This window comes from Haliotis rubra, unplaced genomic scaffold (genome assembly GCF_003918875.1).
Source record: "Haliotis rubra isolate DU_JTF1 unplaced genomic scaffold, ASM391887v1 Scf167, whole genome shotgun sequence".
NCBI classification, from domain to species: Eukaryota; Metazoa; Mollusca; class Gastropoda; order Lepetellida; family Haliotidae; genus Haliotis; species Haliotis rubra.
Window position 1 is genome coordinate 1,612,976 of NW_025765636.1, and position 26,937 is coordinate 1,639,912.

General features: G+C 39.3%; 1 protein-coding gene across 2 annotated transcripts in view; it reads left to right on the plus strand.

Moving 5' to 3' along the window:
- The first annotated feature begins 33 nt into the window (after positions 1-33).
- The window catches only part of LOC124272202, a 129,964-nt gene continuing 103,060 nt past the window's right edge, over positions 34-26,937 (plus strand). Inside the window, exons 1-2 of one of the 2 annotated variants that reach the window (XM_046707350.1) lie at positions 34-1,075; positions 12,966-13,020. In XM_046707350.1, the coding sequence (XP_046563306.1) occupies positions 1,049-1,075; positions 12,966-13,020 (82 nt within the window). In that variant the 5' untranslated portion in view covers positions 34-1,048. Of the gene's footprint in view, positions 1,076-12,965; positions 13,021-25,595; positions 25,685-26,937 lie in introns of those variants that run through there. The other variant, XM_046707356.1, reaches the window with a different exon arrangement.

The window sequence follows — 26,937 nt, forward strand, 5'->3', positions numbered from 1 at the left end:
GATCATCGTTTTATGCAATTGGAATATGATGACATATGTAAGCCAAGTCAGCGAGCCTGACCACCCGATCCGGTTAGTCGCCTCCTAAGACAAGAGTGGTTTGCTGAAGATCAATTCTAACCCTGAACTTCACTGGTCTCCATTTTACAACTCCAGATGACAATCAGGAATTAGGATATTAAGTCATGTTTTACATTTAAGAAAATATCAGGGATGGTAGTTTAGATCCTGAGGATTAGTTGTTTTCCAATAATTTATATGTTATATTTTCCTCACCACTGTTTTCTGTTGAAATGAAAACTGAAAGTAGTTTCCATGGCAACAGTTTTTGACATGGTTAGGCTTAGTTAGAATGATGTAGTGAGTAGAATATCCCTGAATGTGATAAGTGACAACCAGGGCTCCAGATATAGGCCGTATCGGCGTATGTACGGATAAAAAATACACACAATACGGTAGGAAAAAATATAGCAGATATGCACCGCAGCAATGGTGTACGGTCTTAGAATCATTTACAGACGTATTTATCTGAAAAAGTATTGCTTTATTGTTTATTGACCTGTTTACACAAGACTAGCACTGTTGTGGTGCATATATGAAACGAAACACAGGTTACTGACACGCCATAAAAATTCCATTTAGTACTCTAAATGTACTCTTAAGTTTTTCCAGTACTCCTATATTGAAAAAATAAGGAATACGTACTCCTGATGTTGAAAAATTATCTGGAGCCCTGGACAACCATACCGGTATTCAACTGACATTTTATAATAATATTACATTAGTATTCTATGCTGCTCATACCAACAAATTCATAACAGGAAATGAATGACAATGGGACAGGATCTTCACATGACATCAGTGATCGTCATGACATCCGGGTTTAGATGACTAGCACTCTGTTTGTCATTGTTCTCTTGCTGACTAAGGAGGATGTCAGAGATGATTTCTTTCCTGTTTTCTTAAAAATCTATTCTTCGCTGTTTGTATTTCAAACTGTTGGTGTCCATTGTTTTCTCACATCAGGCCAGGATATTCAGCATTTTCAATGCATGGAAGTGAGAAATCTAAAATGGTATGTATTGTTGTGCCTTCCTGCTGGCCCCCATTTTTTTTGTTGGTGGGCGGTGCAATAGGTATTTTTTATTTTGGAATCCATGTTTAACATGAATGTATTTCATATTGTTGCTTTTATTATGGATATAATTCACTAATCATATATATTTGTCACATGAAATATCCTGAACTGTCCCATAAATGTTTCACTGTGATGTGACATCACGGTACGAATAACTGGACTTGAGTTATGCCATATGCGGAGTCAGGAAATTGGCAAAGGCCCTCACTTCCATTGTCCACATTTTGTGACAGTGTCAAAGGTGTCATGAAAGTGGCTAACTCTGCCAAGAACTGCCTGTGCAATAACTGCCGCAACCCTCCTTCTCATACCCCATGTGTATTGACGTATTCGCTGCATTGGCAAATGGCGCCACACTTGATGCAAGACAACTTCCACTGGCCTCAAATCTGCTACAAGAGGCTCACGTTGTGGTATACGTCACCCAAGATAGTCCCAGATATGTTATATTGGATTGAAGTCGGGGCTCATTGCTGGCCATGAAAGTGTGGTAATGGTTTTGTTCTGGAAAAACGCTGTCACGGCATTGGAACCATGGGCTTAGCATTGCCCTCCATAAACACAGTTCTGCTGGCAAGTGTATGATTGCCAAAATGAGGAACAACGACTGGATTCGGTTCTTCCCGGATGTAGCGATCGCCGTTAAGGTTTCCCCGAACAGTCACCAAGTCAATCTTGCAATCGTATGACACACCTCCCCACACCATTATCGAGCCCCGGCCAAAAGCCACTGTTGGCATGATGTTTCTCTCTGCAAAAGTGGCATTCCTGTGCCTCCACATTCTCTTACGTAGATCGGTCATGTGGAGAAAAAACCCTCTCTCGTCTGTCCTATGAACATGTCGCCCTGTCCGTAAATTCCATCTCCTTCGTTGGACACACCATGCTAAACGTTACCTCCGATGGCGATCTGTTAACAGAGGACGTCTGATGATCCTCCTTGCCCTCAAACCAGCATGTCTCAAACGATGCCTCACAGTTCCCATGGAGATTCGTCAACCAGGTAACCACTGATGTCTCAGTTCGTTGCTTGACGCAAACGGATGTCGGCGCACATGCCGTATTAGGGCACTGTCTTCACACTGTGAGGTCACTGGTGGTCTTTCAGACCTGGGCCGATCTCTGACTTCGTTTGTCTGCCTTCACGTGCTGAAATGATTGTGTTTTCGTGATTAATTCCGATATACACTACTAAAACAGGTTCATAATCATCTATTCAAACAAATATATTCCTAACAAACCACTTCATCAAAGCATTGAAGTGATGTCACTACTTCAATGTGGGGGTGCTTAACTTTTTGTTTTATGTATAGATTGCGTACATAGATTTTCGGCAATATCTAATGCAGGTCATGTCAACAAAAATTTTGCATATTTTACATACTATCCTCCTTAAGGAGTTCCCTCCTGTGGCTGATGTGTTCCTCCCTGCTGTACCATAAGCATATAAGGAAGCTTCTGTAGATGATGACAAACAGGAGGCATGGCTTCAGATGCTGGATGGCATGGAGGTCATGCGGATGATGCTTGGCAAAAGAGTCACGAAAGTTAAATCGTCATTCATTTCCTCTTAGGACTTTGTTAAGAAAAGCAATGTGCAATGTATAATGCAAAATAAGCATATCACTAGACAATACTCTGATAATAATGTACATACTGCTATAAGATATATCCACATTTGCTTAAGAACCTCCACATAGAAGTTTTGTTTTTGTATATAAAACATCCATGAAAGCTAATATTGGGATGCTGTCTCATTTATTTTTTGACATGTACATATGGTAGAATTCACCCCCCTTCTGTCGTTTGAAATCCCACTGCATTTGCTTGCAGTGTTGGAATTCAAGCAACACTGTATGCAGTTGGCTGATGATATTGTTCATGAAACTTTGTTTATCAACTCTTTATGTGTATAATATCAAAATATAGCACTATCTATTTTTGAAGATGCAAAATATCAAAAGGGCCATCTCAACAACATTATTGGATTCTGGGCAAAGAAATGCATTTGGACTTTAAATGCACAGCCACTCACTGGAACAAAAATGTAAATGGGCGATAAAATTAGTTAATTAAACTAGTGCAGTGTCTGTTTACTTATTGAGAGCAAGTCACAACATTTATATCAATTTACATGGGGCCTCTATGCCCATGTGTTGAGATGGCCCTGATTCGGGCATTGGATAAACCAAATGCCATGTAATGTCACTTTTGTTTTCTTTATGAAGGCTGATTTTCTGGTGATATGTTTTCTGTAACCCTTTGTAGTCAACTCCAGACAGTTATAACTTGTTTTCTAGTCATGCTTAGAACAGTTAATTTAACATAATAACTATATGTGATGACAATACGGATATTATTAATGTGTTTTATATAATCTGTTTATATTGTGAAAATATGTCTACTTTGAATTGATTAATGACATTATAATTTTCATGCATTCTTTTATTATACTATATCCACTGTTTAACAGTTAAAAGTCCTTTTTCCTGCAAGTAATACTCATTAATTTAACTCGAAAAGTGTATATTTCTTGCAATATGGTAGATAGTTATTTGTAGGGATGTCACGATACGATACATATCTCAATACTGAGGTCTCGTCGCGATATGGTACCTATCGCGATATTACATTTCTGACATTCTGTGCATAACAAGCAGCCATTACTGGACAGCAAGCTCATACCATCGCTCATCAGTTACCAAACATGACTGAGTATTAGCCAAGTATCCATCAACCACACTCACTAAGTCTAGTCACATTCGGTGGTCTGTGTAACAAAATTACCAGAGAAAAATGTGTTAAGTTCACTTTTGAGAATGTCCACTGTTCTAAACACGATTTTGCAAAATATTCCATGCTGTTTGAAGGTGCTGTTTACACGTGAACTGATGTATTGTAAAACGAATTTGTAACATTGAAAAGATTATTGTCATGAGTTCAATAAATGATGAAACCAGAGTAAAGTGGCAAATTCTTAACAAAACTTTACACCAAAATGCAGCTGTTCACATGCTCGATATTTTCACATGCTTTTCAGCAATTTGATGCATAATACTCATGCAATTCATCTGCATTAGGTTTGCAGTTGCTTCCCCTAAGTTAGAGGAGAAATATATATAATATATAGTGAGTCTAAACTTTTGATGGGTAGTATGAATTGACACTAAAACAAATAAATCATGTACTGCATCATGCAGAGCTTGCTAGCAATACACCAGTGCATCGGTGAATCATGGCATTCCTAATTGTTTATGTCCGTAATGTCCAGACAAGCCATGGCATTCCTAATTGTTTATGTCCGTAATGTCCAGACACGCCATGGGCACTAAATCTAGGATATTACTTGTCTATTCAACTATTTATATGGATGAGGATGTAGATTTGACTTTACCAAGTTTCCTCCCTGATCCAATTTTAGGAATTAATGTGCTTGTGAGTGGATGAACATTGAGATACATACTTGACTAGTTTCTTTTGACATCATTTTCAGAGAATTCAGCCACTGTTCTGTCACTCACATATATCTGTGTATAACACATTTAGATGTGTGCAAATTTGCTCAACTGTTTTTGTAAACTTCAAGAAACCTTCAGATGTGGCTTTGGCAGGTAAAATGATCAAATATTTTTATTTAGTTGAGAAATAGACATGTTATTGTTTTCGAAAATTTAAAGGCATTTTTTACATTTTCAATAATGTAAAACGAAGCATTTAGGCCGCTTTGTCAGTATAATGTATGTGACCTCTTGAGAGTGATAACATTATTATAGAGGCGAGATTAAGTTCAATTTAGGAATTTTGTACTGGTGTTTGTTGCAGACTTGAGGATAATATCAGTGTCTCAGCAGGTTGAGATATATCTGTATGCTGCCACTGTAAATGCAACTTTATGAAACTGGATTCTGCTGTCTGATGATGTTATTTGCTACCTGATTTCTGGTGTTATTCTGAATCCATGTCATCTTGTTTCTACATGGGGATTGTTTCAGAAGTTATTTAAGTTAATGATATACACGATACAAGAAGGTGACAATTTTACTTTGAAAAATGTCGCTTGTTGGTAAGTAAATGACTTGTAAAATGTATAGGGTTCTAGCTTGTACATTTTAAGCTTCCAATAAGTGTTCATTTAAGGTTAGTCATACGTTCATTGATTTAGCAAATGACAAATAGTTAGAAAGGATTAATAATTTGTCTTTATCAGATGTTTTTTACATGCGACAAAACCAATCCCATACCTCTGAAATGATACATTATTTGTCATGGTTCAGCGTCACCTTCACACTTGAACATATTGACTTATGACAATCATAGCACTTAACTTACTTTTGTAAAAGTGACTTGGCTTGTGTCTTTTGAATCCAAATCAAATGCTGGTTCTCTTATCAAAGACCAGTATAAGTAATGTAGTGGTGTATTATTGGCATTTATTACCCTTAAGATAAATTTGTCGAATTCTGATTGGTCAATAGCCAAAGCATACGAAACCATGTAGGCAGATTTGCCAGAGTGTACGAACCGTACACCCGTCAAATCTGTAATGTGACACACTACACTGGTTGTACAAATGACCTTGACCTTAGATGGAATGTGGCTGCCAAAAAGCTGATCGCCTCGAAATTTTGGAATTGGCGTATACAAGTATGAGTGTAAACAGAGTAATATAATTGCTTGCCACAATTTCATATTTGTTTGTGTCAGTTACAATATCAAGAAATATTTCTGTATTTCACTTTGTCCATCAAAGAAAAACCTCAAATTCGATCATTTTATTATAAACTAAGACATCCCGAGTTATCTCCCTTTATGCGAGTGTAGGAAAAATCATTACGAAACAGTTATTATCCCACGCTGCGCGTTTCGAGCGATGCGGGGGATATAGTATTAGGCTCCGTCCGTACGTACATACATACCTCCGTACGTACGAATTGGAAAATCTTAAGAACTGTTGACTGGATTCTTTTCATATTTGGTACCTAGGTTCATCTCAGTAAAAGAAAGGTCCCAGTCAGGTTTGGTGACCTTGACCTTCATTTCATGGTCACAAGGGGACTTTAAAGTTTTACCCTTGTCAGCAAGATATCTCAAGAACCGTTAACTGGATTTTCTTCATATTCAACACCAAGCTTTATCTAGGGAAGGCGCAGGGCCCAGTCATTGGTGACCTTCCCTTAATTTTCAAGGTCACGGCGACAGTTTAAAGATTTCAGCATGTTAACCTGCATGTAAAGATTGTCAGCCAGATATCTCAAGAACCATTCACTGGACTTTCCTCATATTTGACACCAAGCTTCACCTGGGGAAGGTGCAAGGCCCAGTCGATTTTGGTGACGTTCACTTAAGGTTCAAGGTCACGGCGACACTTTGAAGATTTCAGCATCTTAAACTGTATGTTAAGATTGTCAACTAGATATCTCAAGAACAGTTCACTGGATTTTCTTCATAGACTTTCAAGACTTCCCTTGAATGTTTTTCAATAAGCAATTTCTTTATTACTATTTTTGCATATTTCATACACTAAGACATTCATGTCAAGGTCAAAGTGAGTCTTGAAAATATTATTAAAACTACAGAGCAAGATATCAAGAGAGGTTGACTGGTCATGTTTTTGTTTACATTTAACTTCATCTTAAATTACGACCTTCACTTTCATTACATTTTAAGTTTGATTTGATAATTTGCGGCTGGGGATTATGTCACCTTAGTGACAATGCTTGTTTTCTTCTGAATGTTGGTTTTTAAAGATAAGCTAAATAAGGAGACCTTAAGGGTAATAAATTTGTCACACAGTGTTTTGAAAGTGTACGGAACTGTAAGACCTGTATACCTTTTCAAAACACTGTGTAACTAATAGTATACTGGACTCAGCATGATGGTATGGTAATGAATGGTGAAATGAAGAGATGATGCACTGGATTATTGAGGGTTCATCAATGGACCAAAAGCTGAGAATAGGTTCAATAGGCAATTAGTCACTCACACATTCCGATACATTTACCCATTTGGTGTTTTTTTTGAGTTGCATTAAGTTTGGAAGTACAAAACTGTGAAATTTTACGGATAACAACTTATTTGGTGAGTGTGATATTTTGATGCAGATTCTTGGACCTTTGTCATTTATGTTTGGCAAAGGTACAAGAATCTTTATGAAAAAGTCACACTCATGAAATAAATGAAGTTGTTATTCATAAAGTTTGTCAGTTTTGTACCCATGTGGTGGTAGGACTTTTGTAAACTTAATGGTATTAAGAGCCAGTGCCTTGATGCATGCATGGATTTGATATTTTGTCTTTTTTTAGGGTGATTAATATTCTGAGATGGATGCAGTGGTATGTCTGGAGGTTTTTTCACAAGTTAAGGATATTTTGAGTGCCTTGAGAAATGAATTCTTGCTCTTTTGTCCTCTTAGGTTCAGCTGTGATGACCTGTCTTGTCAGTTACAGTTAGATAATAGCATCTCAGTTATGTGATATTGTGATGATCTGATGATATGTGATTACTAATTGTTGATAGATCTTTGTATTAATCAATGTAATTGTTCTGAGAAAAAGTGGAAAATGTGCAGTTCCTCATCACAAGATGAGACATGAGCCCAGTTATGGCTCTTGTTTAATGTGACAATAACTAGATTATATATCATGAACAATAGGTGACATCATCTTATATTTTCTCCTCTGTATTCCTGTGCTATCCCATTGGGCCTCTTGTCAGGTGATGAGGTTGATGTAACAATTGGAATGAATTCTCCAATCAGCATGAGGCCAAAATTATAATGGTCAGTTAGAATTGCTGAAATCATTTCATCAACAGGAGAGCCCCTGAAGGTAAAATGTTGGGAACAGCATGCAGTTTTCTCTGATTTTATCTCCATGTAATCTCAAGTTTAGTTATTATGTTCATATACATCTTGTAATCACTGGCCAGATGTGGAGTAGCCTTTGAGGAAGAAATGGTAGTATGTCATGACATGATAGTGTGGAAATTACTCATCTACAATCTTGTGAAAATATCAGATAAAATAACAGTCACCCCAGCACAGAATGTTTGATACTTGCAGACTTCCTTCCGGAATGAAAGCATAGCTGATGCAGTACTAGGACTGATAGTAAAACAATCTGTCAATGTTGTACCTGGGTAGCACTCTGTATATGGAACTGCAAATCAAAGCAATATCATCAACATTGATGATGAGATTAGTTTGGTTTTCAGGTGATATTTCTTTGTATTTGTGGCCCCAGAGTTGTGATGTGGTAGCACTCATTTAGGTGTCTGTTCAGTAGCTTCTCCATTTTTATGCCAGAGGCCATATGAAGGTTTCTGGGAATGCTGACCAGAACAACAGCAGAGCTACATGTATGGCCAGAGTCTTTCAACAGTAAAATCATTTGTCATATATTTTCTGTCTTGTATTTTTTTTATTAATGTTCAACCTTGGTCTGTGGAAAACATTCTTCAGATGAAAACCTGTGAGGAATTACACCAGCCACTCCTGCATGGACTAGTGGGCCCAGGTGTCAACCCACATTTCCAACATTTAACATCTATAAACATGGAGCCCCAGTTTGACCCCTTTTGTTGTGCTGTTAACTTTGGTCATATGGTCTTAACTTGTGTTAAGACCCTGAATATATATATATATATACTGAGTCAAAAAAGAAACTTCACATTCTTTCTGCAGGGCACTATAAAAGAACAAGAGATGGTAAGATGTTAAATTGTTATTATTTCATTGCTGAGATCTGTGTGATGTACTTGATACACAGACAGTGCCATAATCAGTTCCATTAGGCTACACCGCCGTTCCAAAACATGGGTATACAGAATGTCAAGTCACAAGAATAAAAATGCGAAATTTCTCAGTTCAATATCGTGTATGGCCGCCCCGCGCATTCACCACTGCCAAACACCGTCTCCTCATCGACTGCCTGATGCTTGTGAACACGTGGTTGGGGATTCTGCGCCATTGCTCTTGCAAGGCAGCGCCAAGTTCCTGCAAATTCTGAGGTTGGTTCCTAAGACCACGAAGCCTTCTCCCAAGTGCATCCCAAACGTGCTTTATTGGATAAAGGTCAGGGGACCTCGATGGCCAGTCCATGACGTTGATTCCAGCGTTTTGAAGGAAATTTCATGTCAACATCGCGCTATGCGGCCGAGCATTATCATGCTGGAACTGTAGACCTGGGCCATGAGCCGCCATGAAAGGAACGAGTTCAGGGGTGAGCACCTGGTCGCGGTAAGCAGCAGCTGTGAGGTTTCCACGGATGACCAGAAGTCGGAAACGGTTGTTCCCACAGAAAGCACCACACACCATGCAACTTCTGCCCCCGAATCTGTCGACTTCCTGTACACAACATTGGGCATACAGTTCACGACGTAATCTCCAGACTCTATGCCTGCCGTCCGCGAATCTGAGGGTAAACCTGGATTCATCGCTAAAGACGACTCAATTCCAGTCTCTCTGGGTCCATCGGAGGTGACGTTGGGCCCACAGCAGACGTTGACGTTGATGAAACGGCGTCAATATTGGCCCACGATATGGACGTCGAAAATGGAGATTGGCAGCCCGCAACCAATTTCGAATGGTCTGTGAGGACAGTCGACCTCTAAACATCTCAGCCCTGGTTCGTGTAGCCGGCAGAAATCTGTCATGTAGGTGACGTAGGATGATTTGACGGTCTTCTGCTCGTGACGTCACACGTGGACGACCCGACCTTGGGCGACCAGAAGTGGTGCCAGTTTGTTGTAGACGACCTTGCAAGTCATACACAGTACGACGGCTGCATCCCATTGCTCTTGCGACGTCAATAACTGATCTTCCCGCTTGCAACATGCCATCGGCGCGTTCACGTTGCACATTTGACAATCGTGGTATTTCAAGTACCGTTAGAACTGTGGTTTAAAAGTGTTTTTTCAATTCTTGAGGCCAATGCAAACACGTGCATATGAAGAAAACTTCGATGCAAAGATCACGTGATCGACTGCACGTGCAAACCCTGATTTGGCACTAATGTCCTTTGCACTACGAATGGATGGGTTTGAGTGGGTTTTGCTAACGTTTTTCTAGAGTCGAAAGATAGGGATCCCATTTCGGATACATAGATGTATCATCAGAGAAAAATTATTCATTATTTTTCAAATTACATTTTGTGAAGTTTCTTTTTTGACTCAGTATATTTTTGATAGTAACAAATAAACCTATTTAAATTGAAAAGGAGCCCCATTGAGTTGGAAGATTCCTGAACCTGGGAATTAAGGGCTTCAGCATTGCGGGGAGGCCAAGTAGTAGGGAAATAATGTTGTTCAGGGACTGTGAAACGACTAGATTTTAACAAACGTGTTCATTTTCAAGATTCAGGCATTCAGACATCAAGAAACCACAATGTCAATATATGGTGTAAGCTCCACCGACTGCAACATCCTTCACCCTCCTCAGACGTAGAATTGACGTTGAGGTACTGCTTTTCATTTTTGGTGGAGGGAGTATTCCAATGCATCATAATTGCATGCTGGAATATCTTTCTGGCGAATTCTATGACCCGTCTTGTCACAAACATGCTCTGTGGTTTTGAGATCTGTACCCCTGACGGGCGAAAGTAGAGTTCGCCTCTTGAATATGCCCTGTTGAAAGAAATCACTAACGACACATGCACGGTGTGGACTAGTATTGTCCATGAAGACTGGCCTTGTGTTCAGTGAGTGAGTTTGGGTTTACGCCGCTTACAGCAATATTCCAGCACTATTGTGTTCAGAAGATGGTACAACAGCCCTGTATAGGATGTCGGTGAAGTACCGTTGACCATTGAAACATTGTCTGGTCGTGACAAGGTCAAGTTTACAGTCATGTTTGAAGAACACCCGCACCATCAATAAACCCTCGCCAAACAGTTCTTGCTCCAAGGCATTCCGTTGTGCGCTTATTCAGTAGTGAACACGAGCTCGGCCACGAAACCTACTTTCGTTCGACCAGTGGACCCTTCCCATGACGTCAAATTCTTGACACCAATCTTGTGCTGCTTTGTGTTCTCGGGATAACAACGGACGTCTGATAGTCCGTCCTGCTTAATCCCCGGCCGATTTAAACGATTTCGGGCCATTCTGTTGGACAAACGACGATGTTGAAGCCAGTTGTCTTGAACGAAAACGTCTTATGATTCTGAGAAGGGTTTATCCTCCTAGGAGTTGCCACTCGTGCATAAACGTTATGATGTTTGCAGGCCAATCACCTGATAGTCGATGAATGACAACCAACATCTCTTGCAATAGCCCTCAATGACATGCCAGCATTCCACAACTTAATTACGCTCCCCTAATATATTTCATCACAGTGAGGTACACATAGCTACATGTATCGATGATGATATGTCAATGATCCCATTGTTTAGGAGCACATTTGAGATACTGAAAAACAAGATTTTAGTTTGAAAACTCCACGTTAAGTCTGCTGCCCACCCACATCATGAAAAGCAGTACCTCTGACAGGAAACTTGTGAATGCCATCCGTTTCATCCACTAACGTTAACACACGAGGAGAAGTCTTTGGGACTGAGATGTCGGACAGAGTATGTATGCAGCTGGCGTGTCATTCAAGGCCGTCGGGTGTCAGCTTGGTTCCTGCCACTCTGTCATCAGTAGACTTATCCAGAAACACCAAAAACCAGGCACTGTCAGGGATCGACCAAGGCCAAGGCAACCCAGGAGGACCACTCAAACAAAGGATCACACTCTGACCTGAACATTACGTTAGGGTGAACCCATTGCCACGAACGCTCGTTTCAAGCAACAGACGTTTGTCAGACAATACCGGGCGTAACCAATTCAGGCCTTTGGTTTGAGCTCCCGTGTCCAACGCTCACTCACGAACATCATCTTAATTAGGAAGTTTCTGTTTGTGTTAGTATACAACTGAGAAAGTATATGCTTAAGTTATTATATCGGCCCGGAATGCTTTTGTAAGTGAGTATATCAGTTGACTTAGTACGTGATTTGTACGGACTTGTTTATGTGTGCATGTCAGCCAAGGAAGAACATGTCTATGTGAATATATTAACTAAGAAGTAGATGTTCATGTGGGCATATCAGCTGATTACATACATGTTTGTGTGACAAATCAGCAAATCGATACGTCGAATACGATCGAATACGGTGGTCACAGCAGGTACACCAAACCTACCAACCGCCCAACATATACTACCCATCAAAAGTTTAGACTCACTATGTTATGAATATATGTATGGTTACATTGAAGATAAATTTCTCCACTAACTAGGGGGAACCAGCTGAACTGGATGTGGTTCACGCATGAAAATGCTGAAAATCATGTGAAAATATCATGCGTGTGAACAGCTGCGTTTTGGTGTAAGCTTTTGTTAAGAATTCATCAATTTTCACAGAGTTTCATCATTTATTGAACTCGTGACAATAATCTTTTCAACGTTACAAATTTGTTTAAAAGTGCATCAGTTCATGTGTAAACAGTACCTTTAAACAGTATGGAATATTTAACAAAATCTAGTTTAGAACAGTTGACTGAAGTAAGTGGCTACATTTACTCTAGTGAGTCTAACGTTTTGATAGGGAGTATATATTCAGTCCTTTACGTCATATAATAAGCATGGGGGTGGTATGCCATTATGTTGCAGTTTTAACTGTGTTTTTATACCACATGCGCCTTGTTGTATTTGTGCAATAATCCTGAACACCATGTCACCACCACCATACCAAATTACCTCATGATGACAGGTTTGATTTCACACATTTAGCCAGAATACATGTTGATATTCAATATCTTGTATCAGTATTTGATACGTATAAATTTCCTTTGCAGAACATGACAGGGATATGCCTTCTTCTGTTTGCAGTCCTTCCAGGCATCTGTGAAGGTAACAACTATTTCATACTCACCATGTTTCATATAATTCTCTTCCTCAGTTATATGGCGGTTTGGTTGTGGTGTTTCATGTGAGCTCGACATTTTGATGCATAACTTGAAGTCACAACAAAATTGGAATCGGTCGAGTACGGATGTGTAACGCAGTTAGTGTAATGTCGTGTGATGTATATGGAAGCAGACATCAACAATCGATACCTGTAATTCAGAATCATGTCCATTATTTTAATCACATCTCACACTTTCTCCTACAGGAAGGGTATACCTGCCAGGAAGGGTATACCTGACAGGGTCCTCCACTACTGCAGTCGCTGGCCAACCATTCACCTTCACCTGCAGACGCGTTTTGGGAAGGCATTATCGTGTCAACTGGACCGCACAGTTACAAAACGGAACATCTTTATTTAGAGTGAGATCATACATTGATGAAACATGTATATATTACTTCAACCCGACGGATATCTATAACTTCACATGTCAGCCAGGCCGCCCAAACACTCTGACAATTCTTGACGTCAATTACCTGACACATCATAATTCGAACTGGACATGTTTTGACGTGTCTATTGGTGAGAGGAGCAACACGGTAGTCCTAGACGTCAATGGTAAGTGTTAGACCAATCACGGATGTAAATATTATGTGTTTGTGCAATGTTCAATGAAGTACCGAAAAACATTTGGCAGGTTTTCTGCCTTTGGTATATCTTCTATTGCACAAAAATAATTATTTCCGGTTTAGAGTAATAATATGAATACAAGTTAATCTTCAGGCACCGTTTAATCCTAGTTCGTCCCATATTCGCATTCATTGAAAGGACCTCATGTAACAAGGTGGTCCTAGATGTCACTGGTACGTGTCATACAAACCAAGAATCTAGATAATCTGTTGGTGCAATATTTCATGAAGTACCAACAAACATTCACATGTTAATTGCATTAATAAATCCAGGATATCGAACAAAAGTTTTATTATTTCCAGTCCAGAGTCAAATATGCAAAAACTCAGTGCATGCAGACACCATTTTATCCTATCTCGTCCCATATTTGCAATCATCCAACTGGATCTGTTTATGAACCTGAATTCCACATGAACTGAATAACTGGAACATGAAATGTAGCATGAAACTGTTTTGCTTCATTGACTAACAGAGGCGGTGGAGTAGCCTAGTGAAAACGCTCGATCGTCACGCCGAAGACCTGGGTTCGATTCCCAACATTAGTAAAATGTATGAAGTCCAACTCTGGTGCCCACCTCCCTGACATTTCTGGAAAGTGGCGTAAAACTAACTCACTCACTCACTACCTAACATGGAGAGATACTGATTTTTGCAACCTCAGAAACATTCATGGTCCATAAAGGAGCACTGGTACTGATCTCCGACAAATCCCCTGACTCGTTTGTTTCGTGTATAACTGGATGACATTCCAGGAATCTGTTTGCGATCAGTGCCTAGCCACGCGTAAGCGTAATTCTTTCCAGTTTATTATAGATATGATTATTCCACACTTTATTCAGCTGAATTTCATTTGACTAAAATGTTAGGATTTATTTAGTAGAAATCCAAAGTCTATGTAGGTATTTATTTTGGTGGTTTATAATCCTAGCATAATTCAGCTATAATTATGTTTGCATGCACTTTCCAGTTTACTTAAAAGTTGATGCGATTTGTCAAATTAATACAAGAAAAGATTACTTTGAGAAATTGTACATAAGGTGATTGTAATGTCAAGGCATATTACGAATTCTGTTCAATGACGCAAAAAAAAGTGAACACAAAAATGTATTTATCGTAAAATACAATTGACAAAAGTTGTTTTCATTTTCAACTGTTACCTATTTCAAAAAATGCATGCGTTAATATCCACAATTATAACTATTTATATGATATCAATGATTCTTTGTAATAAGCATTTAGTTTGAAACTATGAAAAATCAAGCTAGAACCGTCAGGGATATTTCCAAATAACGTCACCCGATCGGCCTCCACCGTGATTTTTGTCTTCTTGTTTAGGTTGAAGAACTTTACTGACACGCGCCCTGTGGTACCTACATATAACGAAAGTAAAAGTAATGTAAGCATTTTATGTTCTTCCAAAGTGCCACTGAAGACGATCAGCTTGTTGACTTCCACAACACATGTGCTAAATCTGACTGAAGGCGACACGATGTTGTTGGTGTGTGAGACAAACCCGACCAAACCACCGTCCAACATAACGTGGATGAAGGATGACGACATTATAACAACTGGCGTCTCTTCATCAACTCGTGAAGACGGAGGACTGACTGTTACTGTAGGTCGTCTTTCAGTGGAAGTCACAAGAGAGTTCCATATGAAGAGAATGTATTGTGTTGGATTCTACGAAGGAACCAACCTGAGAACGAACTCGACTCTCCTTCACATCGATGGTAAAGTACAGAGTCTGATATTTAACTTTATTACCCACGTGGTCAACGTATGGGTAGTTGCATACTAATCCCGTACGTCACACGAGTGTCGTATCGCGTTGACCTGTGTCGTAACGACTTGACCTGAGATTCTAACGATTTGATTGGATAACCGAGGACCTCTCAATTAGGTCACATTCTGACGTAACTATTTTTTCATTCATAACAAACACGTGAATTCATTCATTCTACAACTTAAATGCATTGTGGGAATGTAAACATTGCGAACGTTGCCGTGTCGCTGTTTAATTGTGAGTCGAACAGAGACATTATATCCATCGAAAAACATAAACGCAATGTTTCCACCAGTGATGTTAGCCGAATGAAGCAACTGCAAACCAAGAAACGGGGTGCTACGGAGTAGTTTACTGTAGGAGGTTGTACGAGGCGATGACAACTGACATGCATCGTGACGTCGGTTACCAAGGCAGTGACGTCATTACGGTGTGACGTCATGCAAATATTGTACTACAGTACAAAACTCTTCCGCAACCTCTTTATGAAACCGGTTTCGGTTTGAAACCAAAATATTAACAAAAATACGCTATTTTGTCAATTTAATGCATGTAAGACGTGGGTAATAAATAAAATACCACACTCGGTCTCATTACATACGAATTATACGAAACTCGTGACCTTCCAATGTTATCTGACCTCGCTTTCGCTCGGTCAGATACCATAGGAAGGACACTCGTCTCGTATAATTCGTATGTAATGAGACCTCGTGTAGTATTCTCTCTTTCTTCAATTTACCAATGATGAATAAAAACAAAACAAAACAAACAACTTTCTTCAATTTTCTGCTATCAGTTCTGTTAAAACCGGAAATATTCTTTTCCATCTCTTTTTGAAAGCGGTTTTTCTAGGATTAATAATATTATTCTAACCTCTCGTAACTAAAACGGTGTTTATTGTCAAAATCGTTTGTACTTACAATGAGAGAATTCACAAACGTGTCATATGAAACAAACTGTAAATAGGGGTGGTGTGCTCCGTATCATCGCGCCTGTGCTAATGTCACCACTGTTTACCCTGCGAGTATATCAGCGTGCAAGATGGCAACATAAGTGCTGTTTGCCGATCTGAATGTAGTCACGTGTAGTCAGTGATATAGATAGTGTTTATTTACCCAGATTTCGTGAAGCTAAGTTACTGGGAACTCCTTATCTTGTACATATATTGTGATTGCATGTATGCATATGTTTCTTTTTGAAATGCGCTGTCCAAGGATTCTATTTCTCGAAGAGATGTTGCATGTATTTGAGATAACTTTCTTATGTCTATATTTTACTTTATTTCATAATTCAAACCAATAATACAAACAAAATATAATCATATAACTTATCATATGAAAGTATCTTGTCTTTACACATTTACAGTACCTCTGGTGGAAATAAGTATTATCAACTCAACAAACCTCCCCATGGCTATGACGGAGAATGAAGACGTCACGCTTATGTGTGAGACCAATCCGACACGACCGCTGTCCACCATCATCTGGACGAAAGGAAACCAGACACTTACAGAGGATGTGACATCAACATCACGTTCTAGCGATGGTGCAGTTGTCGCCGTCAGCATGGCGACATTCACGCCCTCTTGTGATGATCATCTTTCCCGGATCCAGTGTTCTGGTTTCTACAAAAGTACTCGGATAGCATCTAAATCTCTGACCATGTTTGTTCACTGTATTGACAAAGAAGATATATCAGGTGATTGAGAATGATTTGAATGTTTTGAAAGAAAGATAGTCTGCTGCCCAGATGTAGATGGTGAAATTCTCGCCATATGTGAAAGTGAGAAATTGTCTAAATATAATAAGGATTATAATTAACTTTTTAGAAAGGCGATTTAATGAACATTTACAATCTTGCAAAGACTGGGCACCAGTTGCCCCGTTATTGTCACCCCTTGTGCTGCTGGAAACGTATTTTGTAGAATGCCATTTCAGTGTTCTGCCTTCAACAAAAGTACTCATTATAGCATCTGAATCTCAGCCCTGTTTGTACACTGTACCACAAAGAACGAGACGTCAGGTGATTAAGAATATAATTGAATTTTATCATAAAATAGATACAGTTTGTTGCCGACTTTTAGCCCAGAGGTAGATGATGAAATTCGCGCCATGTATTAAAGTAAGAAATTGTCTATGTGTAATAAGCATTACGATTAACTTTTTAAATAACGCTTACATACTTGCCAAGACTGCCAATTATCCAATCTGTTTATCCCTCTTAGCTTTTGGAAAGGCATTTGTAGAATGACACCAACATAGGACTTTCGGGTCAGACAAGACCCCTAACGCTCCATGACAGCTGCAAGAACTGATGTAAATTAAGTGAGTGAGTGAGTTTAGTTTAACGCCGCACCCAGCAATATTCTAGCTATATGGCGGCTGTCTGTTAATACTCGAGTAGGACCAGACAATCCAGTCATCAACAGCATGAACATCGATCTGCGCAAATTAAGATAAGTTGATATTTGTCTGATATGTCCTATTGCTTGTTGCTATGCCATATGGTGTTTAAACCACTGGTGTGTGTCAGAATCAATCAAAGATTCTCATGAGACAGATGCAAAGGTGTTGTCTAAAGTATACAACAATGCTTACTCACTCTCCCGTTATTTACGCAGATTTATATAATGTAAGCAAATTTCACATTATCATGTAATTGTTTTGCAGTAAACAGAGTACTCCGGTTTTGTTGATTGTGTCCCAATGCGATAGGTGGAATAATTCATCAAACGCTTGATGCCCTGTTTTGACATGGACGTGCGTAAATTTCTCATGATGTTTATAACCATCGAGTTGATATCATATTACTTTTTCTTTTCTTGAGTGTTGGTGGATCATTTTATGCAGTCTTGAAACAATGACTGTATGAATGTTTTTTTTTTATTGATAATAACGAAAAGAAAGAGACAGATAGTATAACATACATTGTCCCTTACCGTGGAACTTTCAGGGCTCACGTTCAGTGTTGGTGTTGGCGTTGGCGTTGGAATGGCAATATGTCTGGTTCCCCTTCTCGTAGCAGCGACTGTTTGCATCGTATGGTGGAAAAGACGCCACACAACGACGGGTGGGTCAAAGACGTCATCAATGTTCAAATAAGCTAAGATCAGAGTGTGTATGGTTTTACACTGCTTTGAGCAATATTCCAGCAATATCACGGCGGGGACACCAGACATGAGCTTCACACATTGTACGCATGTGGGGGAATCGAACCCGGGTCTTCGGCGTGACGAGCGAACGCTTTTACCACTAGGCTACCCCATCGCCCCTCTTTTAAGATCAGAACAATTACCGGTGTCAAATATCAGTTCAAAGCTACAATGTTAATCGGTTTGATTGACTAATTTGTACGTACCAACAACAAAGTGGTTGGACTTGGTACTTATATTGAAGACCGCCTCCATGGTGTAGTGGTTAGAGCGTCCGCCCGGAGAGCGGAAGGTCGCGGGTTCGATCCCCGGCCGCGTCATACCAAAAGACGCTAAAATATGGTACTTGTTGGTCCCTGCCTGGCGCTCAGCATTAATGGGTACAACAAGGACTGGTCGGCTCGGAGTCAGTATAATGTGTCTGAGTGGTGGTATCCATTCTTCACTGCGGCATGGTATCTCAGTGAGCTAGCACTATAAAACCAGCTTCAGTTTGGGCTAGTACAAGCAGCTACACATACACATACACATGCATGCACGTTGTCATATGAGCGAAATATTCTCAAGCACGACGTTAAACCCAATTTCACCTCACTTATATTGAACGCTATACAAAGTTCTGTTATTTCATTGTCCTTGTTGGCGGTGGGGTAGCCTAATGGTTAAAGCGTTGGCTCGTCACGCCGAAGACCCGGGTTCGAATCCCCACATGGGCACAATGTGTGAAGCCCATTTCTTGTGTCCCCCGAAGTGATGTTGCTGGAATATTGCTAAAAGCGGCGTACAACCAAACACAGTCAGTCAGTCATTATCCTTGTCATCAAGTTTATTTTAGATGACCAAGGGCTATATAAGAGGCTACACATAGGGAAGGGTTTCATACAGAAATCACCGACTGTTTGCCTACCTCTGCAGTGCCCAAAATATTCGTGTGAGACATTATAAGCCACGTTGTTATCACATTGTCACGAAACCTTTCAAATACATTTTCAGAAAAGCCAAAGGCACCTGAATCGACAGAGTGAGTAAAACTTATCTAATATCGTTGTGTGTTTTTGTTGTATGTGCTAATCAGTGACCACACTATAATCCCTATTCACACACGCACAGACACAGCCACACACACACACACACACACACACACACACACACACACACACACAGCACACACACACACACACACACACACACACACACACACACACACACACACACACGACCATCTACATTAATATTAAAGCCTTAATGCAGACATGATACAGAACGTCACGTCCACTTCAAACACCTATTTATGTTTTCTTTGATTGGCATTCTAGAAGTTGGGTAGATGAAGGATGATGACTATTTCTATGGATATACAACTTCTTTATTCGATAGGCGACGTTTCGACATTAGAATCTATGTCGAAACGTCGCCTATACAGAATAAAGAAGTTGTTAATCCATTAAAATAGTGCTCATCCTTTACCTATTTATGTTTCTTTTGATATATTTTAATGAATATTCCTTCTGTTGTTGCAGGAATACAGCGCCGGCCCAGTGTGGTAAGTAGTCATCCTTCCTCTTCATACATGTTTGTATTCCTCCATGTCAATTTAACTTCACTTGTCATTGGATTATGTTTTGTTTGTTTGCTGTTTAACGCCGCACTCAGCAATATTCCAACTATATGCCAGACAATCCAGTGACCAACTGCATGAGATCTACACAGTTGGGATACAATGACATGTGTCAACCAGGTCAGCAAACCTGACCACCCGATCCTGAAAGTGACCTCTTACGACGAGCAAAGGTTGCTGAAGACCAGTTCTAACCCGGATCTTTGACGTGATCACTGGATTATGTCATATTGCGATGGTAGCCCTATACGTTGTAATTGTTATATTTCTATTTATACGCTCGCATTTATTTCTTGGAAACCTGTTGTTTTGTTTTTTTCGCAGATGACGGACACCCTCCAGTCCTTTATGAGAGCATGGACGAAAGCACAAGAGAAAGAAAAGAAACAACTTATGAGGAGTTTGATATGCAGGTCTATGAAACACCGGTTGAGCCGAATAGTTCTCCTCAGGATGATGCTGTTTACGAAGATGTCTGATCACCTCTATTGCTATTATATATTATTTGTACGTTTCTTGTTTCGTCGATGATATTGACATATGATCCCTCTTTTGACGAGCTAGGCGTGGATGGGAAAATGATTTTGATCCGTCTTAAGTGCACGAGACTGAAGGCTCATGAGTTTCCACTTATCTCTACCTGACCCCTGCCCATAAGAAGCAATTCGTTTGCTTACATATTATATTTTTTATCTTCTTACCCAGCTTTCACGTGTTTCAAGGGTTGCAGCAATTTTGTATTTCTAGTTTAACATCATCTCTGTAAATGTAAAGCTTGTGAAAGTTCAGCCTTGAATGCATGACCCTAGCCATTATGGTCCTGGTTGTTGTTGGCAGCAGGTACATGTGGTATATGTGTTCCGCCATTGATTTGTGTACCCCTATTGTTCTAGTGTTGGTGCAATTCATCGAGGCCCCCTTAAAAACTACAAAGCGAACTTCTTCACGTTTGACATGGGAACTTTACTTTACCTCTTTTCTATTGTTTTCATTCATATTAGACTGGGCCTGTGAAGCTGAAACGTTTGTCTGTTGGATGTTTTACTGCACGCTCTGCCTGGACCAGGCTATCCAGTGATTTATGCAACGTCCCAGGATGGGAGAATGATGCTATCAACCATGTTTGGCACGAATATGTGACTGGGTATCTATTCTGACCAGTTGTCTCTGTGGATTTTCTACATGTATTACAATGATATGAAATTGGTAGTTTCATTTATTAGTATTTCGTATGCATTACTTTAGCGATTGCGATTACAGAATAACATATGTTGTGCCTCAATACTCCTTGACGATTGACACAGTTTCGCTCACAGTTGGGGGGTTGTCAGTAGTACCAGATCGATCACGTTGAGCATTGAGATCTGTAACTCTTCGTATATATATATATGTACTGAGCCAAACAAATAAGGGAACACTTGAAAGAGCAAGTGTTTGGTTATTCTTTTCCTGGTATATTCACGAGCTTTGTATCTCACTGTGGATGAGAATCTGAGAATAAATAGAGAACACTGCGATGAAGTGATGTTCCCATATTTGTTTCCCTCAGTATATATCATGTTGCGAGATTTATGTTTCAGCTACAGAATGTTGTTGCTCTTGAATTGTTTCTGAATCATACAAATAGATCTGAGTGTTCGTGTTGTATTGTTAAAGCTTTTGTTGACACTTAGTTTTCATGTTGATTTTGGTAGATTTGTCGCTAGGGTTGAATGGGTGTGCCCAGTAGTAGTAGAAGAATGTTTGTGTGTGACTTTTTTGGGTTAATAATGTACATCATTCGTCACCACTCGCCCCTTTCCGTAACTTGAAAGACGACTCGTCCCCGTCTCGATGCTTGTTATGTGCGAAAATACGACAAACCAATCAGAACGCACGTGATAAATGCGGTGCTTTGATAAAAATAATCCCGAGTATTTAAATCGTTTATGGCATTGTGTCATAGTTTAAAAAATCATGAAAAATATATGTCATCATTTTGACAGTACAAAGAACGTAGCTAACAGAAATTTTGCTGCCTAATGTAAAGCTATTAATAAATATACGTGCGTTTGTTTTGCATAATGGGTCCAACTGAAGAAGAAGAAGAAAATGTTATGACTGTCTCACTCGTAGCATACATGAATATACATAGGAATTGAAATATATACAAAATAACTACGACCAATCACTTAGTGATTCATGAGAGACATAAAATATATATACAAATATAGATTGAAACTGAGTGTATTTCTGGCAATCTTGTGGGCCTTTTCTTTGGAGATTGTACGTGCGCTTTACAATATTTTTAGGAAAAGTAGTTATAAATCGCTACGAGTTTCAAAGCAATAATATTATATCTGTATATAACCAATCAACTTTAATCTTTAACATAAATGGTCAGATTGAGAAATATTTTAACGCCATTTTTGAGTATCTGCTTTGGGATTTAATGTTAATGAAAAACATTATACTATTTACATATTCAATAAAATATATCCCATTTGCGATACTCAAAAATTACGTTAAAATATTTCTCAATCTGAACATTCATGTAACCCTGCTGCCAAATCCCTCGATGAATTGTACAATGAATATGCTGAAAAATGTATGAACGACCTCCAAAACGTCAGCCTAAAATATCGCCAGATACACAGCTTTAAACCCTATGAACACATATACATTTGGAAATATAAGGTAAACAGCTGGCAATAAATACGTTCCATTATTTGTATGACATTTTTTCCTTTTAGTTGTATCCAATAGGTTTAATTCTTTAATAAATATAAACAGAAGCAAAAACAACAATACAGTCGGTGATATGAAGTACCATAAGAATCAAACAGGAATAGAGTTATCGTTCTTGTTTAAAGTAGTTCTGATGTTGATGCGCGAATATGAAATCCTTCCAGAGGGGCACGAGTTGCTATTCGGCTTGTCCCTGAATAACACGAGTTGGGGACGAATGAGTGTACATCATGCTTGACGGACACCACATAAGCTTCCAGAACCAATTACCAATTATACAATTGGGTTACTTTATATGCTTTTAAGTTTTGTGTTAACTCACTAATATATTTTGATATATTATATAATGTTGGTTTCTCTTATGACATCACAAGTATAGTAATAATTCATGCGACGTTTTATTGTTTGGCTATTGTTTGACATCGAGCATGGACCAGACCAATTCAACTAATTACGACAACTGATTTGCAAGTCAGCGAGTCTTACCACCCGATCCGGTTAGTTGCAATTGCCCCTTAGGACAAGCATGAGTTGCTGAAGAACAAGTCCAACACACAATTTCATGACATCAGGAAAGAGCATGTTTGTATTTTTTCAGTAATATGATCACGCAAATGTATATATTTCAATACTGTCATGTATATTCAATGTTGTCCGTTCTTGTAGCTTTTATTTCCTGGATTGTGTTTGTTCTTTTGTGCAGTTATATATACGTTCCATTTAGGAGAATAAAGGACAAGTTTCGTCTGTCATGCATGAATGTGTTTCTGTCATTGCAAAATAATTTATTATATATCATGATAAAACCTGTTTTACACTGCCATGTAGTTTCTGCAAACATCAGAATGTTTTAATATACCCCAAAAGCAAAATGCGTGGTTTGTTCTATCCCTTGTGCATTGACCAGATATTTAAAGATCATCTGCTCGACGACTGGGGACACAGATGACGAATATACATTATAATATGGGAGGATAAGTCAGTGACTGACTGGTTCGAAATCAGTCTTCAATAACCATAGGTCTATTCCACATCACTTCAATGTCTTTTACAGGTTTTGGAGACAAAGGTCAAAGGACAACAGTTTGCCTACTTGATACACATGAGATTTCTTTCTAATTTGTATACTTGACAACAGATGTGAAGATGTAAAGAGTTTCTTCTTATGCTAGATATCAGATACTGTTGTCAGAACTGGTCTTGATAAATCGCTTCATTGCAGTGGAGAACGCAACTTGAGACAAAGTACCCACGACTGATATGAGTTGTGTATTTCCTGCCGTTACTTTGGTTTTAGCCTTGTAAATTTGTTTCCAGACTTCATAACAATACTAGTTTATAAACTAACAGTTATTTAGTATATGCCATTTATGTCCAATTGAAACCAAACTCATGGTAGTGAACGTCTTTGAGCAATAATGCAGCAATACCACGGCGGGACATGAGAAATGGGCTTCACACAGTGTTGGGATTCAAACCCGAGCCTTTGGTGTGATGAATGAATGCTTCAATCACCATCCTTTCCAATCGCCCCCGTGTTAATGTAGTAACACTAGGAACATGAAACTACATCTCCAAGAGATTCCATGTGCATAATGATGGTGACAATTGTTAGGGATTCTGTTTACTTTGCTATGTATGTTCAACAACAGGGTTGTATGTTATGGTGTGGCTACTATCAACTAGGTTTTTGTTTTGTAGTTTTGTCATTTGTTATGTCAGAAACAAGGCTTTGGTAATGTTGATTAATGTTGATTTAATCCCCAGCAGTGCCGTGGCAGCTGTCCTTTAAAATAAAGTCAATTGTCACAAATCTAGAGTCTTGTTGTAAGAAGGTGTGGGAACTAATTGGGTTGTATCTGAAAGATTTGAAGGACGTCATGCAACAATGAACTAGTGCACAGATGCAAAGCATGCTCATATTGACTCACTGATAGATTAGGATCGATTACATATAGCACACCAGGAAGCTTAAATAACTTGATGAACCAGAGCGTATACTTAGGTAAACCGGTCTTCCCGGTTAAGTTAACAAGGAAGGCTCGAATGGGGTACGTATGTTTGACGTTACACGTTGCCATATCAATTACTATAAACATGTATTTGGGGCAAGGGTGTTATCTCATACTCCAGGGTAGTCAACAATGCTGCTTGTTGAGTGCATGTGCACATGATATATGATGCTATTATAATGTAAACTGATTTCTGTTTACTTCCTTGTTACCTCGTCGTGATCTAGCGGGTGGGGTGCATGTTTCTGTAGGTTTGTGCTTGTTTACAAGGGTATGTCAGCTGGGGAATCACATGTTGATATGACAACATCATCTCTGTAAGTACATGTTTGTATAGCACACCAGGAAGTTTAAATAACTTGATGAACCAGAGCGTATACTTAGGTAAACCGGTCTTCCCGGTTAAGTTAACAAGGAAGGCTCGAATGGGGTACTCATGTTTAACGTTACACCTTACCATATCAATTACTATATATATGTATTTGGGGCAAGGGTAGTCAACAAAGCTGCTTGTTGAGTGCATGTGCACATGATATATGATGCATACATAATGTAAACTGATTTCAGTTTACTTCCTTGTTACCTCGTCGTGATCTAGCGGGTGGGGTGCATGTTTCTGTAGTTTTGTGCTTGTTTACAAGGGTATGTCAGCTGGGGAATCACATGTTGATATGACAACATCATCTCTGTAAGTACATGTTTGTGTTTGTATTTCAGCTGTTTTGGTGGATGTGTGTTTGTGTGGGTGTGCAGAATTGCTATCTGATAGTCGAGGTTAGGCCACCAAGCAGCCTGTGAAATGCATGTGCGCATGTCACATGTCATGAATATAATCTCCTTAAGCACATGACAGTGTCTGCATGTCATCTGTTTAAAGGACTAGTTATGTAAGAATATTCTCCATGGGCGTGTCAACTGTTGTAGTACTCGTCTATCGCCTGTTTATGTGTTTATATCAGCTGAGGAAGTGTATGTGAATATATTGACAATGGAGAACATGTTCATGTGGTTCTATTAGCTAGGGGAAGTGCCTTTGTTGGTCTGTTTATCAGCTGAGTACATACATGTGTATGTGAGCAGGTCACTTTTAGAAGCAGATATATGCAGCAGATGTATACGTACATATTCATGAGCTGGGAAAGTATGTGTATATGTAAGTATATATAATCTCTACTTATCAGCTGTTTGTGTGAGAACAGGCCCAGGGTGTGTGAGTCCTGAGAAAGTACTCGTTTGCGTACATCTGTTGAAGACTTACTGGTGCTTGTCTATGGGTGTAGATCAGCTGAAGTTCAGAGTAATATTTGAACTGCGTACGTCCATGTGCATGGAAGTGTATGCGAGTATATTAACTGTGGAAGCACATGTACAAGTGAGAACATCGGCTGTGATAATACTTGGTCCTATCAGTAGTTCGTGCCACCTGGGAAATTCATGCGTAGGTGAGAATATCAGCGCTGTAAGTACACATATATAGATGAGAAATGTATTTTATTTTTATTTTCGTGTCAAAACACGAACTAAGAAAGTATAATTGTATCCAATCTTACAGCTAATCGGTAACACTGTATTAAAGACAGATCATGTCGCTGATGTCTTCCTTCATTATTCACTAGCCAATGTCTTCCACATCTTCTGATCTGAAACCGACATAAGGACAGAATCTTTAGACTTATCATTCACATATATCAGTCTGTGGCAAGGAGATGAAGAGCAGTGACACCAGCACACAGCAGGTACTCATTCGAACGCTACCACACAACCTACCCAACCATCCAACATGTATTCAGTCCTCTATTACAAAACTGGGTATAGGCAGCATGGGAGCGTCCATTAGTAAGCCATTATACTGCAGTTTTAGCTGTGTTTTTGTGTCTCATGCACCTTGCTATATGTGGTCAATAATCCTGAACGCCATTTCACCCCCATACCAAATTACCT